Source organism: Colletotrichum jinshuiense, chromosome 3 (assembly GCF_051148585.1).
Source record: "Colletotrichum jinshuiense chromosome 3, complete sequence".
In the NCBI taxonomy this organism is placed as follows: domain Eukaryota; kingdom Fungi; phylum Ascomycota; class Sordariomycetes; order Glomerellales; family Glomerellaceae; genus Colletotrichum; species Colletotrichum jinshuiense.
The window spans coordinates 372,379-390,461 of record NC_139310.1 but is presented as its reverse complement, the minus strand read 5'-3'; the positions used below and the strand labels follow the sequence as shown (position 1 = coordinate 390,461).

At 52.7% G+C, this 18,083-nt stretch overlaps 5 protein-coding genes across 5 annotated transcripts; 2 read left to right on the top strand and 3 right to left on the bottom strand.

The window, feature by feature from the left end:
- Nucleotides 1–366: 366 nt before the first annotated feature.
- Nucleotides 367–2,262, bottom strand: EsH8_III_000105 (uncharacterized protein; the record flags this gene model as incomplete). Its single annotated transcript, XM_083261830.1, has 5 exons — nt 367–570; nt 622–800; nt 856–1,372; nt 1,434–1,523; nt 1,582–2,262. 5 exons carry the CDS (start codon nt 2,260–2,262, stop codon nt 367–369), a joined length of 1,671 nt encoding a protein of 556 aa, XP_083122317.1.
- Nucleotides 2,263–10,034: 7,772 nt separating this feature from the next.
- On the top strand, nt 10,035–11,363 carry EsH8_III_000104 (D-mandelate dehydrogenase-like dehydrogenase; the record flags this gene model as incomplete). Its single annotated transcript, XM_083261829.1, has 2 exons — nt 10,035–10,500; nt 10,645–11,363. 2 exons carry the CDS (start codon nt 10,035–10,037, stop codon nt 11,361–11,363), a joined length of 1,185 nt encoding a protein of 394 aa, XP_083122316.1.
- Nucleotides 11,364–11,927: 564 nt separating this feature from the next.
- Nucleotides 11,928–13,923, bottom strand: EsH8_III_000103 (glutamate--tRNA ligase GUS1; the record flags this gene model as incomplete). Its single annotated transcript, XM_083261828.1, has 3 exons — nt 11,928–13,422; nt 13,474–13,641; nt 13,703–13,923. 3 exons carry the CDS (start codon nt 13,921–13,923, stop codon nt 11,928–11,930), a joined length of 1,884 nt encoding a protein of 627 aa, XP_083122315.1.
- A 631-nt stretch (nt 13,924–14,554) lies between these two features.
- EsH8_III_000102 (mitochondrial 54S ribosomal protein uL1m) lies at nt 14,555–15,503 on the top strand (the record flags this gene model as incomplete). The annotated part of the gene is made up of 2 exons (XM_083261827.1): nt 14,555–14,787; nt 14,843–15,503. The coding sequence occupies 2 exons, from the start codon at nt 14,555–14,557 to the stop codon at nt 15,501–15,503; spliced, it is 894 nt and encodes a 297-aa protein (XP_083122314.1).
- Nucleotides 15,504–15,694: 191 nt separating this feature from the next.
- EsH8_III_000101 (oligomeric golgi complex component, COG2-domain-containing protein) lies at nt 15,695–16,591 on the bottom strand (the record flags this gene model as incomplete). The annotated part of the gene is made up of 1 exon (XM_083261826.1): nt 15,695–16,591. The coding sequence occupies one exon, from the start codon at nt 16,589–16,591 to the stop codon at nt 15,695–15,697; it is 897 nt and encodes a 298-aa protein (XP_083122313.1).
- Between the last annotated feature and the right edge of the window lie 1,492 nt (nt 16,592–18,083).

Below are 18,083 nucleotides of genomic sequence, written 5' to 3'. Positions count from 1 at the left end.
CTATGATCTTTGTTCTTTTCCACCCTTAAAATTTCTAATCTCGTCTATACCTCGCACGCTGGACCATAGGTATCCTGACCCCAATCTGGATGCCATATGACCCTCCTGCTTAGCGCCGTTTTTGCTCATGGCAAACCCATGACTCTCTAGGCCCGGCTCAGTCTCGGATCAATGCTGACATTGGCTCGCCTTTGGCCCACCCTTAACCGTACCACAACAAGTATCAAGGTATTTCTAGAGAGCTAGAATTTTAAACTTTAATAATCTTATTTAACAATTGTCTAGTTGTATGCTCTTATGCTAGAAATCCATAAAACAATAATAAAAAACTTTTTGTTGCAGATACAACTTTATTTATAGTCACACTTAGTACCATAGAGCCTTGTTCCAAAACTTGGCCTGGTCGTTGGCCAAGTCGTCCTCATCCAGGTAGAAGGTGGTGTTGAAGACAATCTGAGTGCCGGCAGTGGAGCTGTTGCCGTACTGAGGCCACTCGAGCTTGTCCTCAGGCCACATCGTGTTAGGATTTCCGGTCAGGACGAAAGATAGAAGGTACTTTTGCATCATGACCTACAAACTCATTAGTGGAAAGTAACTTCATAGTCGAAAACATATACATACCGCGATGGTCGCGTTGACGGAGCTACCGCCACCAGGACCGCCAGCGCCACCGGAAGGAGGGCCGCCAGCGCTTGAAGAACCAGTTGCAGATGCAGCGGAGGAAGTAGCGGTGGAGTTGGAAACGGTAGAGCCGGTGCTGTCGCTGGACGAGGAGCTGGAGAGCGAGTAGGTACTGTACCCTGTTAAGAGTTAGATTTTTGTCTCCAGTAAGCGTGGGTAGTGGAGTAATCTTACAATAATAGCTCTGGTCAGTGCCGTGGGTAGCGGAGTCCAATGCTACCAAACCGTTCCACGTCTGGTTGTTCATGGCATGGGTAAGAGCCAGGTTGTGGGCCGTCAAATCGAAGTGCTGCTTCATGTCGGCGAAACGCAATCCAGGCTCAGTGTAATCGCTCTCTGGGTATAAAGCGAGAACCTCATCAACAACGCTATCCTCAATAGCGGAGAAGAAGATACGGAGGTAAGTAGCAACGTCCTCGGTGGTGTTTACACCCGAGTAGGGGCTGCTGTTTGCCTCGTGCAGCTCGTGGGTTGCAACAACAGGCCCGCTAAAGTTGAAGCGACCCTGGTAGAGCTGAGCCTCATAGGTATCGGCAATGATGTCGCCGTCGACTCGGGGTTGGAACTGGTAGTCGTATGTGTCCACGATGGTTGTAGCGGCGGTGTTAAGGGTATCAAAGTCAATACCACGCATACATTCAAGATTTCCACCAGGGCAGCCGGCCTCTGAAGAGACGTTTAGCCAGAAAGCCTAAAGAGTGTAGCGTCCATGTTAGCTAGCAGGTCTCACAGGTGGAGTCTCTCTTGCATACCTCAGCGTGTTGGTGGCCAGCTCCAGGGACAAAGCCAGGTGACATAACATAAGCTCGGTTGTAGGATTGCTCAGCATGGCCAGCAAAACGCTATACAGTTGAAGTTAGCTTTAGCTGAACTTAAGCATTAAAGAGTAATCGTTATTACCGTCATCTGGAAGAGGGTCTGGGATGCTCCAGCTGAGAAACCGACGGCAGTAATTTCGTTCGGGTTACCGCCAAATGCGCTAATATACTTCTTCGTCCACTCAAAAGCAGCTTGGACATCCCAAATCGCAGTGTTTGAGGTACCGCCCTCATGCAAGAAGGTAGGACCATTAGCCAGACCGGTCATGCCGAGACGGTAGTTGTACGCAACAAAGACAAAGTCTGTTGAAAGGTCGAAGAGGCCCTCAGGGGTGTTCTCCGACTTGCTGCCACCAGTGAAGCCACCTCCATAGGTCCAAACCATTACAGGAAGGTTTTTGCCCTCAGAGTTTGCAGGCGCCCAGACATCAACGTACAAACAGTCCTCTGAAGAGCTGCATGCAACAGAAGCTGAGGCTAGATCTCCAGTGTTGACTTCCGTCTCAACTGGAGGTGGTTGGGGCTTAGCCCATCGGAGATCGCCGGTTGGTACGGCGGCGAAGCGGATATTTTGGTACTTGTAGTAGCCAACGGTCTCGTTGGCGGCGGCGGCGACGACGGTACAGTAGTCGAGTGTTACAGATGGTAAGGTTCCGGAGCCAGAGGTAGCAGTAGGGGCCGGGGTGGTCGTCGGGGCGGTCGTTTGGGCTAAGGCCATGGCCGAAGTGGCGACCTCCAGGAGGCAGGCCTTTGTGAACTTCATTGTGATGGGTATTGATATAATATGAGCAGCAAGAGAGATTTGGAGTTTTATTCGTTGCAAGACTGATCTGGCAACTCTGAGAACGAAACGCCTCCCGATATATATAACTGTAATTTTTGTTTCTTCATTTTATTAATAGCGATTGGTAGCACGGCGATCTCCGTGTTCTACGACGCGTCGCCCGAACTGGCTGACGTTGCTCATCACTGAGCCTCCTTTGAAAATCGTCATGTTCCTCGCACTCCGTCATTTGGGGCCAATCCGTAATCTTCTCGACAAACAAGCGTCGTGGGGTAGGACCGAGTCTTAATGTTGTTCTTAGAACAAGGAAATTACACGATTGGCTCGCACCAGCCCCACAGTCAATGCTATGGGGGCCGCACTCTTAGTGTGGCTCATATTCATGAATCGCTGTTAGCTTTAGTGCGGCCCCCTAAAGAACCTACAGGGATTTAGGACTACACATATCATTCCAACATTACGGAGAGGTCCTCGCGGCCTCGGCCCAAGGAGAAATTCCAGAAGGGAACAGGAACAGCAATGGCGGTCGATCCTCAGCCCGAAGGAGAGCGGGAGGTGGGGGTGAAGTGTGAGTAGAGCTAAACAATGCTAAATTAACTTGGCCCGCGGGAATCCACCCACTTTCCGCTTCGTCTTCGGTATCAGTTTGACATGCAGGTCTTTGTTCGGATTTTAAATGCACAAGATGATGCTCCCAGCACCAGCAGGCCCCCAGAACACGCCGGAATCGCCACAGAAAATGGACATTGGATTTTCTTCTTCTTCGTTAGGGAGAAAATACGTCGTTTTCTTTCCGGAAACCTGCTTCTGCTATTGCTAGCGGTTGGTCAATGATATAACTATACGTTCAAAGAATGGGAAAACTTTATAACTTACCGCCCTCTTGGTTTCCTTTCAAAAAAAAAATTCAAGTTATTCTTTGGAGAACAAGGATCTAGATCGTGATTTTTATAACGTATAGAGGCTCCATGTTTGCGCCATGCGGAATGAGCATGTGCTACTCCACGCCCATGGCTCACGCCCATTTCAGCGACAAGACAAGAAATTCTTTTCAAGACATCTAATACAAAAAAAAGTCCAGGCCAGTACGTAGAATAATCGGAGGATTCTCCCCGGCCACTGGTACTGAGAATACACAAGGTTTGTCTTCAGGAAACTTGTGTTCTATATGCTCCTTGCCAAAAGTCACTCGGGAAGTCAGCGAGACCAAGGCTGCTTGCTCACTGTAATAATCCGACTCAGGTAGGCTCAGCCCTCAATCCAGATTAGGCTAGAGAACCAACAGCTCAATTCTAGCCATGGAAGGGGGTATTTTAGATATTAATTTTGGGGCGGAATTTGAAAGGCTGCTCGTTCATGACTTAACCCTCAACTGAATACCAACGCTTTTTTGAAATTGAGAGTTATGTGTCCAGAATTCCATCTATTCATCTTCAACTAACGCCTTGGTGACCTCTATCCCATTTTAATCCAGCCATAAATTCTCAGCACCGCTGAAGAACAAGCCCAAGAACAACTTACTCCCTCTTCTCTCTAAAACTCATTTTTCTTACTTCCAGACCTATCCCGGAAGAACTCAACTAATATTGTCAAGCTCGACAGCCGCAACATCCAACCTAAATCGCAGTTGAGTAGAATCAATGACTCCTGTGGCATCTAAAATAGTGATAGTGAGTCACTACCTAGTCAAGTAGAGGGCTGATGCTCCTTCATACTCGCAAACACATCGACGTGGACGCTGCCTTGATTTCACAAAAGGCATGCGTGATTGGCGATTTGTTTAATGGCACTTTAGATTCACAAAAGGTGTCATTGATTATACTCAACTGCAATTTAGGTTGGATGTTGCGGTTGTTCAGCCTGACGCTGTTGATTTGTTCTGATCAGAGCTTTCGGAAGCATCTGATCGTAGAGATTCATCTGATTGAGATGGAAGTTCATGACCCCACTGGGCATCTACTGCGCGATAACAGTAACGATCATGTCGATTGCAATTGAACGCGTTGGCACATAGATCATGAACTCCCACTACGAATCTGTGATGACGGTCTGACGCATCTTCATCATTTTCTGATCTTTACTTAGAATCAGTACCATTCCTGTAAAGTTCTCACGGGGTTTGGCTAGTGATGTTTACTGACCCAGTTAAACTCATATACCCGCAATTTTCGGCGTCTGTGGAGCCGAAATTCTGGCTATTTTGGGTTTCCAGCTTGGTTGGACCATCATCCGACATAGAGCCCTTTGCTGGTATCGGTATGGCCCACGGCGGCAGACTCTGCAAACGTTTGAAGTTCTAAATCACACCGTGTTTAGTGTAGAACTTTGGGTGTCGCAGCATATTTAACTCACCTGTTGACGCAACGTGGAGTACCACTCAATGATCGTAGCGTCGAGCCGAGTCCCTGAAGCCAACATCGAGTGTAGGGTTAGGTACCATCTTTCCGGCGACGCCTCCTTAAAAGCGTCGGTAGATAAAATCTCTGAGTTGTACGCCGTGCCTTCGAGTCTGCTGTCGGCAGCTATTCTGCATTCTTTCTTTCGACTGGACCATTCACAATGTGAATGCATGTCATGGATCCGACTCTGGTGATTGGTTAGTGGTCTTTTGCTGCACCTTCTAGTTGTGCGTGAGTCGTCCGAGGTTACTGTGGCGGCGTGTTGAGCAGTATACAACGCATTAGTCTGGGTGCGCCATGGTTGTCCGGCTCGTATATGAGCGTCTGAAAATCTCCCGCGGTATCGATTGCAATGCTCGTTCCTGCCCAGATGGCGTAAGCCAAAATCTGATAATGAAAGATGGACAGCTTGATCCCCCCACAGAAACTTTGCTAAATTTTTCCGACGCAGCTCCGTATCTGAAATAATCAGGTGTCCCGAAGTCCCGGGTATCAAGCTATCTTTTGTTTGGGGATCAATGGCACACCGGTCTTTGTGGGTACTGAAGGTTATGTCGCTATCCTTGTGTCCCTGAAAAGATGGGTTGTTCTGCAGGAGGATGTTCTGCGTCAAACCCTGATCAAGGATTTGCTCAATTCCCAGTCTTATCCAGGTAGTTGTCTCGAAATATCCGTATGCCGTTTTGATACGAAGGTCATGTTTCGAAAGAGAATGTAGCGAACTTTCCGGCAACATTAGGAGTAACTGAGTGCATGAATCTTGGTCGATGTTTATGTTTGAGGGCTGAGAATGCATAGTAGGCCGCAAACCTTCAATGGTAGTCAGATCCCAACTGTTAGTTTCCAATGGCTCGGAACTGCAGATATTTTCGGCGTTTGACGCAGAGCGATCTGGATAATTGAGGCTCCTCAAAGCCTCGCTCAGGACGCATTGTGCAGGGATAATGATGACTAGCCCAGTTGATGGACTTCCTGCAATGACGTGTCCAAAGATTTTGCCAGATACAGCATCTCGAATCCATGAGCCGCAATCGCCCGGCACAAGAGGCTGATTCATTTTGGCTGTGTATACTTTCACAAACGTCTTCGAACCGGGCAAGCAGAACAGAGATGGTGTGCCGGATAGAGCGCCTCCGACCGTTCCTGCTTCCGGTGTGCTTGCTCTGATAGCAGCATCATATGGCGCCGTTTCTATGTAATCCTGATAGTTTTCCAGGGGAATAGCATCTCTTTCGAACTCGGGCGCGTCAATACCAAGCTTTGCTAAAGCTGAAGGATGAACCCCCACAAGCATAGAGTCTAGTTCCCGGGAGGAAGCGATCGCCTGACCAATATGAACAGCTTCGCCAGTTTCAATTATCGTTGAGTTGTTCTGATCAAATCTACAGAGATTTGATCGAAGTGCCACGGCGTGTTGAATGTGGTTGAATTCTGAAGACACGGTAGAACTTTCATCGGCGAATGTTGCTGATGTCACGGATTCATCCAACTCGGAATCAGGGGATATGCTCCCTTGGCTGGTTATGTCGGCAAGGTCTATCTCGTTCTCCTCGTCTTCGAAGTCGCTCCAGCCAGTGATTTCGCAGTCAGTCGAGTCTGCCTCGGAGACCGTCTCTTGGTGGAAAGCGTCAAGATCATCGCGATCCTTCAGCCCATCGAGGACATGGTTGACAGTGTGGAACATAAGAAGGCCTTTGTAAGATAAAATCCCCCCGGCAGTTGCGCTGCGAGACTTTCCACCCTCATTTCCCGGTTCGCGGATGATGATCTTTGGAGAAGTCGCATTTCCACTTCTACTGGCGAGAATATAAACAGATGAATTGGTTGTCTCCACGTCAATTTGACTTTCCGGGGACACCGAGCTGGATCCAAATTTGGCACGTGTGGATCCGAGGCCATCGTAGGCGGCCACCACAGACGGACCAGCTTCAGATATGGGGGATGCTGCGTTGTCGGCCAAGGCTTGTAGATTTTTCAAATTGGTGAACTCTGAACTGAGAGGAATGTGACCAAGCTCGAATCCAGGGTGGCTCTGCATGATGCTGCTCTCGTCCCTCAAAGAACGAAAGGCTTCCTTCCGTAAAGGCTTGTCGTCGGAAGAAATCAGCACATATGGCTTGGTTCTCCCCGCCTGTTTTCCAAGCATAAATAGTGATATCACGATTTCCTTGTTAGGCGCTCTGGAAATGTGATTTTCGAGATGATGCTTTATGTCTTCGATGAACTTGTCGAACTCTGCTCGGGCACTACCGCAAGCCTCAAAACATTGCAAGCTCCCCTGAAAATTTCCCAGTTTGCCTCCAATATTCAGATGGCCGCGAAGGGGTCCAACAGAGTCGGCAGCATACGGCCACGTTTTAGGCTTTCTAGGAAGGAGAACCATTGTGAAATTTGAGTCGGTCCAGTAGGGCTCGGCCAATGAGTCAGAAACAAAGATGTAGTTGGCGATGGAGTTAGGAGCAAGCTACCCATCAGGCACGAAATTCTGACAGGAGGGGGAACGGTGACATTATGTTCAGCACATTTCATCCAGCTTCATCAACGAATCATCAGGTTTTAAATATCGCATAACGTTGTACATATGTGGCACTGCCTTATTGGATATCACTGTCCTTTACCACAAGGCTCTGGCGTAGTGAAGCCTGCATGTGCATACGTGAGGCAGACTATTGATACAGTACAACCAACCGTAGCTAGACGGGGCGGTTGTGGGTCTTTTTCCACTTCAACAACAGCCAATTAAGTTTGAGGGCGCTGGAGAGGTCTTGTTTAGAGATTATAATGCTGCAGTTTAGTTCGTATATATATTATGTTGCTCTATTCCAACACCCAGTGTTCTTTCTTCATGTAGTAATCAGGATGTCACCCAAAAGTGCAGAAAAGCCCGATTCGTTCCTAGGGTATTCCGTCTCCCGCCCGGTGAGAAAGAGGATTTTCAATGAATTTTGGGAGTCTTGTCGACCCTGCCATCAAGATGATGCGGACATGTACCCTTACTTTGAATCTCAGCCCACTCTCTGTCGGCCATTTCTCAACGACGGTGGCATCCACGTGTCTGTGCAGGCATATTCGGAGCTGTTGGCTTTATCACCACAGATCCTTGGGCAAAATTCAAGAGAGGCAATCTTGGGACAATTGGTTGGCGGCTCGCAGGATTCTAATCCAATTCGTCTCGAGACCTTCAACACATCTCTGTCTCTCTGTGCAACCTTGCTTCTCATGATTGATGTCGGCCGCACCAAGTATGGTATATCAGGGTCCTCCTGTTTGAGGTGGCAAGCCGAGCAAACGTTGAAAGAGGCTGTAAGGCTGCACTTCGAGGAACAACGAGGTCGTCTTCAAACAGAAAGCGCCAAAATAGGCAAACTTTTCACGGCTCGTAATCTGAGTCTAATTGGAGGGCTCAATATCCAATGGACCAACAATCTAGTAGATCACCTCTCTCTGTCGGATGACGATCAGACCGTCTTTATCTTTCATTTCACCGGTTTCCTCAAGTTTCAACAAAGGTAAGCTAGATGAACTTGATGTCATCCCTCTTTCGCCGATGATTTGGGAAGTTGACAATGAAGCAGTTTTTCTCACGGGATCTTCCCAAATGATCTGATCGAAGAAACCATATGCACGCTAAGACTTCTTTTCCCTCAAAATGACAAAAAGTCAAGACACTGGGTAAAGTCTCAGATTGAAACTTACCAACTCGATCCAAGCCTGGCAAAATGCGGATCACTCAGATCTCAGGACAGGCGATTCGAAAAGTTTTCTTTCTGGCATGACCGGCTTGTAATCCTGAAGCAGACGTTTGATGAGTCGAGTCCTCGCACGTTGACTCAGTGGTGGAATGACCGGCGCAACTCGGTGCAGTGGTACACCTTCTGGGTGGCAATTATGGTTTTCGTCTTAACTCTTTTCTTCGGAATCGTTCAGAGCATAGAAGGTGGACTGCAGGTGTGGCTGGCCTGGGAAGGGCACGGCTCCAAATGATGAATGCAACAGGTCCGGTTGCACAAGATACAAGAAAGACTGTGATTGATATTAGCTGTGCAGGCGATGGAGGCAAAACTATGAGCAGATTAGACCATCACAATAAACATAGCTGAGTGCGGTCGACAAGCTAAAGAAATGACGGGAAATATTGTTACTGAGAGCTCATGCCTGTGGCAAAATGTATGAATTAGGAAGATGTGGTGCAGGTCGGAACACACCGTGAAGGTAGAACACAATCCGGGGCAAGCTAACACGATACGAATTCACCTCTCCCTTAAACCCAAGCTAAAATGCCTAGAAGCGCTTCCAGTATGCCCTTGATTCGATTGATGGACTTTCTCTGCTGAAACAAACAAGCGAGCTGGTCCCATGGTTCTCTCGGGGATTGTAGAACAACGAAGATGGAGAGACTATCGGACCATTTGCGCATCAGCTAACTCTGACCCCAGGTTTTCCATCCACCTTTCCCCCCGCGGTGGGATAAAAAGTTGGAGAAGGCCAAGGAACACCCACGAGTGGGCAGCCTAGACCGGTCGTCATACTCACCCCACAGCTTCCCGCAACCACCTGCAAGGATCCCCCATCGCGGGGGCTTCCGGGGGTTGTGGCAATGATCCTCGTCCACTTCCAGCTGTCGCATGTGGTGACATGCATCAATTGCTAGCCACCCGCCGTCGTCACAGCTACATTTCAAATGGCCAAGAGTACCTTGATTGTTGGACTAACAGTGCGTGTACCGGAAATAACGCTATCCGTTCGACTGATGTGGAACAGATTTTGTTTTTGGCACGCCTCATAAGCGCCCATGAAGCAACCATATTCGTCGCGCCGGAGTAAGAAGATTGGTGCAGCAACAGCAGTCTGCAGACGCCGCAGACCAATCCTGGCCGACTACGCACCTTGTTAACTATCAAATAAGAAACCGCAGCCGACCCATGCCATCCGGCCGGATGAGTGGAGAGACAATTTGCGGCCAAGATCGGGGACAGCTCCCATCGAGCCATGAGGCACGCCTGAACTCGCCTCATCCTCTCACCGACTTCTGGATATTGTTTCCACCAATCCATCATCCTATGCGTTCAAGTTCAAATAGAGCCTTCCCGCCCAGTTATCTAGGTTCCATATCACGTCATCAAAGTTCCCCATTGATAACCTTATCGGAGCTTGAATTATACCTACGTGGAGCTCTTGCGTTATCTTCTCAAGCTAGTAGCTGCTACCTATCTCTCACCAAGAGCTACCCCCGGTCTTCGCACGCGTCAGGTTGGAATCCATCTTAAGCAAGCAAAACTCGATCCCAAACTTCCTCCTAGACGGTCTGCAAGCCCCAGCGAATTACCACCTCATCCCGACTCACTCTTCACGATGGCCGAACCGAACAACACTCCCTATCCACCCGCAACCCCCCAATCCCAGACGCCCCGCTCCTCATCCCCACACAACGCCTCCCCAGCCGCCGTCCATCACAGTCTCAACATGTCAGCGCTGACCGCAGCTCCGGCGACGGCAAACGGTACTCACGCCAAGCCCAAAGTCCTGCACATCGGCGACCCCATCAAGTACAACCCGGAGACCTACGCCGCCTTCTCCGCGCAGTGCGAGATCATCCGTCCCTCGACGCCCGAGCGCCAGCGCCCCGCCTTCGCCGCCGCCCTCCGGGGCCACAAGTGGGGCGACTTCGCCGCCGTCTTCCGCCCATTTTGGGGTACGGGCGGCGAGATGGGGAAGTGGGACGCCGAGCTCGTGCCCTTGCTCCCGCCGTCGTGTCGGGTCTTTGCTAGTGCTGGCGCCGGCTTCGATTGGGCTGATACCCAGCTCCTCGGCGAACGAGGTGAGGGCTTTCTCCTTCATCTTGTCAATCTTTCTTTTTCTTATCTTATCGCTAATTGTCCCCCCCTTCAACCGCTAATTCCCCAACCGCAATCACTCAACCACACACAAAAGCGTGCAAAGAAATACTGACAGGCGCCAAAAGGCATCATCTACTGCAACTCGGGCCTCGCCGCCGCGGAAGCCGTGGCGGACTTTGCCGTCGCCCTCGTCATCTCCACCTTCCGCCACCTCCCCTGGTGCATGTCCGCGCCCTCCGACCCCGTCTCGTTCCAGGCCTGCCACGCCGGCGCCACGGCCGTCTCGCACACCTTGCGAGGGCACGTCCTCGGCCTCGTCGGCATGGGCAACATCGGCCAGCAGATCGCGCAGCGGCTGGGGCTCGGCTTCGGCATGGACGTGCACTACTACGATGTCGTCCGCAAGGAGGCCGCCGTCGAGTCGCAGTTCGGCGCGACGTTCCACGCGACGCTGGAGTCGCTCCTCCGAGCCTCGGACTGCGTGGTACTGTGCACGCCTGCCGGCGGCAAGGTCATCACCGCCGAGTCGCTGGCGTGGTTCAAGCCCGGTGCCCGGTTCGTGAACATTGCGCGGGGTAGCCTTGTGGACGAAGAGGCGCTGGCAGACGCCTTAGAGTCCGGGCAGGTCGGCACCGTCGCGTTAGACGTGCACGCCGACGAACCGAGGCCGCACCCGCGTCTGCTGAAGCTTGCGGGGACGAAGGCTGCGTTGACGTGCCACAACGCCGGAGGGACGGTCGAGACGCACAAGGGGTTCGAGGAGCTGAGCATGAGGAACATAATGGCCGTGTTGAGCGGTGGGCAACCGATTACACCGGTGAACTTGCACTACCTGAAGCAATAATTTTCAAGGTCTCGGCTGAATATGACGAATGCATACCTAGTGGGACTATGGGAAGATAGCGGTACTCGCGGAAGATGTCGGTTGGGTGGGTGTAAATATTCTAAGTTGATAATATCACTTGCGCAGATTCCCAATGATGACGAGGGTTAATGGATGATATGGTTTCTGACAGACAATCCAATCCGTTCCTGTGACGTTGAGCCTGATGGGGTCACGTTAAGGGGCACTCACGAGTCACTTGCATAGCTAGAAGTGATTATTAGGCTTGAGTACGCTCCTTTGGGACAACTTTGTGACAGTAGAATCAGTATAGGATGTCAGTCAGCTCTAACATACTTGACGCCACACACCGCCCTCGATGACCTTTTGCTGCTCAAAACTCAACTCGACCCCGACTTCACTCAGGATTGCCTTATTACCATATGTTGCGTGCTCGGCAGAGATTTTCGTTTACATAGAAATCAAAATGCACATTGTAACGCGGAATTTGTTTTGAGTTCATACTTTAAATTCTTCATGTATTTCATGACTTGTATCTACGTACAAACAAAATATTGCGTTGACTTATTTGGACTTGCCAGTAGGGATGTTGAACAGAACAACCTTGTCACCCTCGTCCAGGCCCTTGTCCACACGGTAGAAGCCCCGTCTCTCGAGCTGGATGATGTCGTCCTTCTTGAGCTCGCCAACACCAGCATCGCACCACGCAGTCTCCATGCTCGACGTGTTGGGGTTGAGGACCTTCTCGAGCACGTCGTCCTCCTCGAGCTTGTCCTTGTTGATGAGGTAGTCAAAGTCCCAGAGCTCGGCCTTGACAAGCTGGGCGCCCTGCGTCGACAGCCAAGTGACCTTCTTCTCGGTGGTCTTGAAGTCGCCCTTGAGGTTGAGCTCGACGGTGAGGTTGGTGATGGGGTCGCTGGTGCCAATCTCACGGACAAAGCCGTTACCCCAGCCCATGAGCGTAAACTCCTCATCCTTCTTGAAGCTCTTGGCGTCGGCCTGGTCAATGATGAGGTCGCTGGAGTAGGCAACCTTCTTGGTGCCGACATCGGGGTTCTTGGGGTGCTTGGGCTTGTCCTCGGTCCGCGGGGCGGTAGGGGCCTCGGCGCCGGTAAGGGTGACCTTGACGGCGTCCTTCTCGAGGATGGCGGTGTGGCGGGCAACAATGGGGTCGATGACCTTCTTGTTGATGTTCCAGAACGCCGCCCAGTCCATGTTGACGACGTTTCGGCTGGGTCCCTGCTTGATGATGAACTCGCGGAGGGCGGGGATGGTCATGCCGCGTCTGCGCACACCGCGGATGGTGGGCATGCGAGGGTCGTCCCAGCCCCAGACGTTGCCGGCAGCAACGATCTTGGCGAGCTTTCTCTTGGAGAGGAAGGTGCGGACAAGGTTGATACGGCTGAAGTCGTGCATGTAGACCTGACGCAGCTTCAGGGTGTCGATGAACCACTGGTACAGAGGGTTGCGGTCGGTGTACTCGGTCGATCTGAGAGCGTGGGTAACGCCCTCGTGGGAGTCGACGACGGGGCAGGCGAGATCGTACATGGGGTAGATCTTCCACCGGTCACCGGTGCGGTGGTGCTTGTCCTCGATGTTGCAGCGGTAGATGACGGGGTCTCTCAGGGCCTTGTTGGGGCTGTCGACGGAGATCTTGGCACGGATGCAGTTCTTCAGACCCTCGGGGGTGCCGTTCTTCATCTCGTCGAAGATGCGCAGGTTCTCCTCGACGCTGCGGCTTCGGCACTTGGACTCGATACCGTCGGTGCGCTCGTTGCGCATCGTCTCCTGCTCGGTGTCGTCGGCATAGGCGTGACCCTCCTTGATGAGACGGACACAGGTCTCGTAGAGGTAGTCGAAGTAGTCGGAGGTGAAGGAGACGAAGTCGGGGGTGATGCCCATCATGGCCAGATCCTCAATGATGGCATCCTGGAACTCCTCGCTCTCCTTCGCGGGGTTGGTGTCGTCGAGACGGAGGCGGAGCTTGCCGTTGTAGGCCTCGTGGGCGAAGTAGTCGCTCAAGAGGGCGGCCTTGGCGTGACCGATGTGAAGGTATCCTCTGTTTTGCGGTTAGGAGACTATCAAGAAAGGCCGACGCGGGGGGACTAACGAGGGCTCGGGAAGGAATCGAGTGACGACGCCCTGCTCGGCGTTCTGGAGGGCAAGGGAGTAGCTGGCACCCTTCTTGCTAGCGGCGGCGACCTTGGCCTTGCGCTCGGCATCGGCAGCCTTGGTCTCGGCCTGGATCTCGGGGAAGGCGTGCTCGATGAAGGTGAACCTGGAATAGAAAAGTTAGCGCCGACGAACGACCGAAGCGACGGGGCGTCCCGATGACGTACCAACGAGTGAGGTTGGCCAAAGTACCCTTGCGAAGAAAGCCCATAGCGGCCTTGTTCGACTTCAGGGTCTGCCAGATCTTGGTCTCGACATCTCCAAGCGAGTAGCCCTCGATGAAGGTGCGCAGCGTCAGGTGCTTGTCGAGGTCGCGGAGGTGAGGCTCGATCGACTTGAAGTCGCCGGTAAGGGCGGTGGGGAGGGACTGGAGCTCCTCGGCCTTCATGATGGCGGTTTTCAGGTCCAATTGAGACAATCAGGCTGTCGGGAGTAAACGATGGGCAGGACGGTCCTGGTGTATCGTGAGTCAAATGTTTGGAGTGGCTGATATTTCGTGGTGGGGTCAAAAATCATGGAGGGGTAACACCACTTCTTACTCACCGAGAGCACTCGGCCGGGACCGGAGATGGCGGATTTGATTGGCGGTTCAGCGGCCAGTAGCTAGCTGACCGAGATGCTAGAGGTACCTGTAGCTGTTGTCGGTGTGACGTTTCTCTAGTCACGAAAACACGACAAATTTGAGAAGTGTTCGTAAAAATACAGAAGATCAAGATGAGAGAATTTGAAAACAATATCATTAGATTTATAGATTTATTCCATGCGTAGTCGTCTAATTTATGACTCTTTACCTCCTGGTATTCTCTGGTGACGGTGGTGTGTTCGAGAAACCCAGTACGTACCTCACACACCGATGCGGGTCCCGAGATCCCAGATAAGATTATGGGCCGATAAGATATCGGATTATTGCCTTGAGTTTCAGGCATATGCAATTTTTCTGCAGTCTTTGGCCAGAGCTTCACACGCGACATTCGAGGTCAGCTTGGTGTTGTACTCCATCTCATATATACCCAGTCGCGATGGCGTCAACGACCCAATGCATGGCCTCAATGGCCCGGCTGAGCTTGTCCACCGCCGCAAGACCGACAGCCTCTACGATACCGCGATTTCTGATCCCTTCCGCCGCCCAGACACGATACGCGAGTACCAACCAGGGCAAGAAGACGGAGAAGAAGAAGAAGAAGATCTCCAAGGACTTCAAGACGTACAATGTCAAGAACTGCCCCCAGTTCTCCCTCTGCGATGCCATGCGGTACGCTTCGTCCCGCCAATGCTGGCCTGGACACACTAGCTAACCATGCCTCCAGCTACCTCCGCGCATCCGAAGTCGGCCGTCCCCCCCAGACCATCAAGTACGAGCTCTCCGTCCACCTCAAGACGCCCCGAAACGGCGCCGTGATCAAGAACCGCATCCGTCTCCCCAACCCCGTCAAGTCCGACGTCCGCGTCGGTGTCATCTGCCCCGAGGGCAGCCCGATCGCGCAGCAGGCCCTGCAGGCCGGCGCCGTCGTCGCGGGCCAGGAGTCCGTCTTTGAGGCCATCAAGAACGACAACATCACCTTCAACCGCCTCATCTGCCACAGCGACAGCGAGGCGGCGATGAACAAGGCCGGCCTCGGCCGCATCCTCGGTCCCAAGGGCCTGATGCCCAACCGCCGCATGAAGACCATCACCGACAACGTCGCCAGCGCCATCCGCGAGACCATGGGCGCCGACAACTACCGCGAGCGCCAGGGCGCCATCCGCATGGCCATCGGCCAGCTTGGTTTCACGCCCAAGATGCTTGCCGCGAACGTCAAGGCGTTTGTCGGCAACATCAAGTCCGACATCACCGAGCTTGACGGCATCTACAAGGAGGTCCACGAGGTTGTGCTCAGCACCTCGCACGGCCCGGGCTTCAGTCTGAACGGAAACTTTGACTCGACGGACGAGAAGGTCACGCCGGCTCAGCTGTCCAACGTCATGTAATATGTAAAAAAAAGAAAGGAAGAGGATTGGGGAACAAGAAAAGGGGGGTGTGGGTTTTTAGATCAATTGTATCATATGTGTGTTTATTACACGTGTATCAAAGTGGCATAGCGCTTTAGAACATGTCGGAGATTTGGGTATCATATGCATCGCTACTTTTGCCAGCTGGCTCTCTCTCCACGTGCGCCAACTCAGTTGCTCTTGAGAGCCCTGATCGCCTCTGCCTGGGCGTCCAGCAATCCGTACAGGCCCAGGTACTTGACGACCCTCGCCTGTCCCTTGGGCCCTGCTTTCCGTGCTTCCTTGATTGCAGTACCCAGGTCAAGGAGAATGGTGTTTCGACACCTGGTCAAGCGAGCCTCCGTCTTTACCACGAATTGGACCTCGCGGCCGATGGCGTCGGCCAAGGCCTCGATGATGCAGTAATCCTGAGCAAAGCCCGCCAGCTTCGTAGGGCTGCTTCCCACCAGTCCTCCGACTTCGTCTTCCTCCTCGTCCTCGTCCTCGCTGTCTGTGCCCCAATCGTCGTCCTCCTCGTCTTGCCCGGAGCACTTCCCGGGCATGCTCGCAAGCGCAAGCCGCTCCTCGAGCGCGGATACCCTCTCGTCCAGCTCCAGCATCTTCCTCCCCGCCTCGATACCCCTCCTGACCTCCCTCAACTCGTCACTGAGGCCCTGGACCTCCTCCCCTCTCGACCTCACCCGCACCTTGATCTCTTCGACGGCCCTCCGGAAGCCTAGCATGGCGACGCGCACATTCTCGACCCTCTCGTCGCCACCGCGCAGCTCGTTGCCCAAGGAGAGGAATGCCGTGTAGTTCCCATTGACAAGCTCGAGAAGCTCGGCGCTGATGGCAGCGCTGCGATCACGCAGCTCGGCCTTGAGGTCGTCGAGGGTCTGGTGGCGGTGCGGCAGGGCGGAGAGGTAGTTTGCCGGGTGGAAATCCGGGGCGAGGAAGTCGGACCGGGGGAGCGCGGCGGGGAACGGCAGCGGGGCATCATCGTCGTCGCCGGCCGAGGAGGACGAGGACGAGGGGAGGTGGAAGGCGGCCGTCTGGCGGGTTGGGGATTGGATGCCAAGGTTGGCCATTGTGCGTGGTCGGTTCGCGGTCGCGGCGGGTTCGAGTGATGGGCTCGGGCGACGAGTCGGCGTAAGGCGTGGTAGCTCGGAGGAGGGCGTTCAATTTGAGCTACCCAAGCTAGGAGGCAGGCGGGATCGGGAACTGTTGGGACTGCTTCGTGTGCGCGCCGTCTTTGGCTCGATTTCCAGTTGGTGGTCCCTCGACGCAGGACATTGAGCTCTTTGAGAGGTCGGATTGGGTTTCGCGGGGATCACTGTGGGAATTAGAGGCCCTGGACAGTGCATGCAAGCTCCACTGCATTCCCACAGCTCTCAGTGGACACGGTTGCGCAAGTTGAAACAGAGGTGATTGGGTTGTGTTACTGGACAGTCCTGAGCCCTGGTACCCTGGTGGCCGAAGATCTTCTGCTCGGCTCTTGCGACCATGACCGCATATCATCATCTGAGACTCGATTATTGGCGAGCAGAATCACTGAGCATAAAATAAAAATAAAATCAATGGTAGGCCCGGGGGCTCATCAGCGAAATCATCCTATGTCTACCTACGGCCATTTCACCATCGTCAAGAAAGCTCACTCAGGGAGCAATCCGGAGACCGAGCTGGCCGGTTACCTTGGCGCTGACTCGCAGGAAGGGATTCCCTTGTGAATTAAAGCGTTCTCGGAGCCACCTGGGAGGGCGATGTGTGCCGACAATTACCGTCGAGCCGTGAGGAGCGAGGTAGCATCGTGGCACCACACTGGGCGATGATGGACACCAATTAGTATACGTATTTCGTAGGTCACCATACATGTGCCTCCCACCGGCGCCCACTTTCGGGGGCCTCCACCTGAATCAACGTAACTATGTGGGATTGGGATGAAAGGGCCGACCTGGTTGTGCATAGCGACTTGGGGGGTAAGATGCGGTCACAAAGACGATCCCCAAAAGAGCTGTTTCAAGCGCCTCGAGCGATTAAAGTCTGAAAAACTGAGCGTCTCATGTGAGCCTGCAGGAGGAGACAACGGCCGGGGTTGAATGCAATGGACGTAATGTGATGGCGTGTGGGAGGGTTGGGAGGGCCATGCAGGCTCTGTCGGTACCGTAATACGGATTGAGATGAAAGGAATGGAGGGTGGTGACATCTTATCAAGTACCGCCTGATCTGCCTGATGAACTGGGCACAGTCGATTGGGCGACTGGCGGTGACAGGTGAGGTAGGTTCCATTGAGGCATAAATTCCCGATTATCAGGTACCTCGCCATTGATGCCAGTTATACACGCGTTATGCTTCCTCGTCACTGGCTGTCTTCCACTTTGGCCCATTACATTATGCTGTTCTCCATCACACTCGTCGGTTTATGATTAATCGCCGGGGCAGCTCATCAAACTTTGTGTCAAATAGACGTCTTTGAAGGCCTTGCGATGAGAAGAGTCTCTCATGATTGACGGCTCGGCATACGAGACGAGTCATCGGACAAAGAACAAATCCCATTTGTCGATGGCAGAGACATGCTCCCTT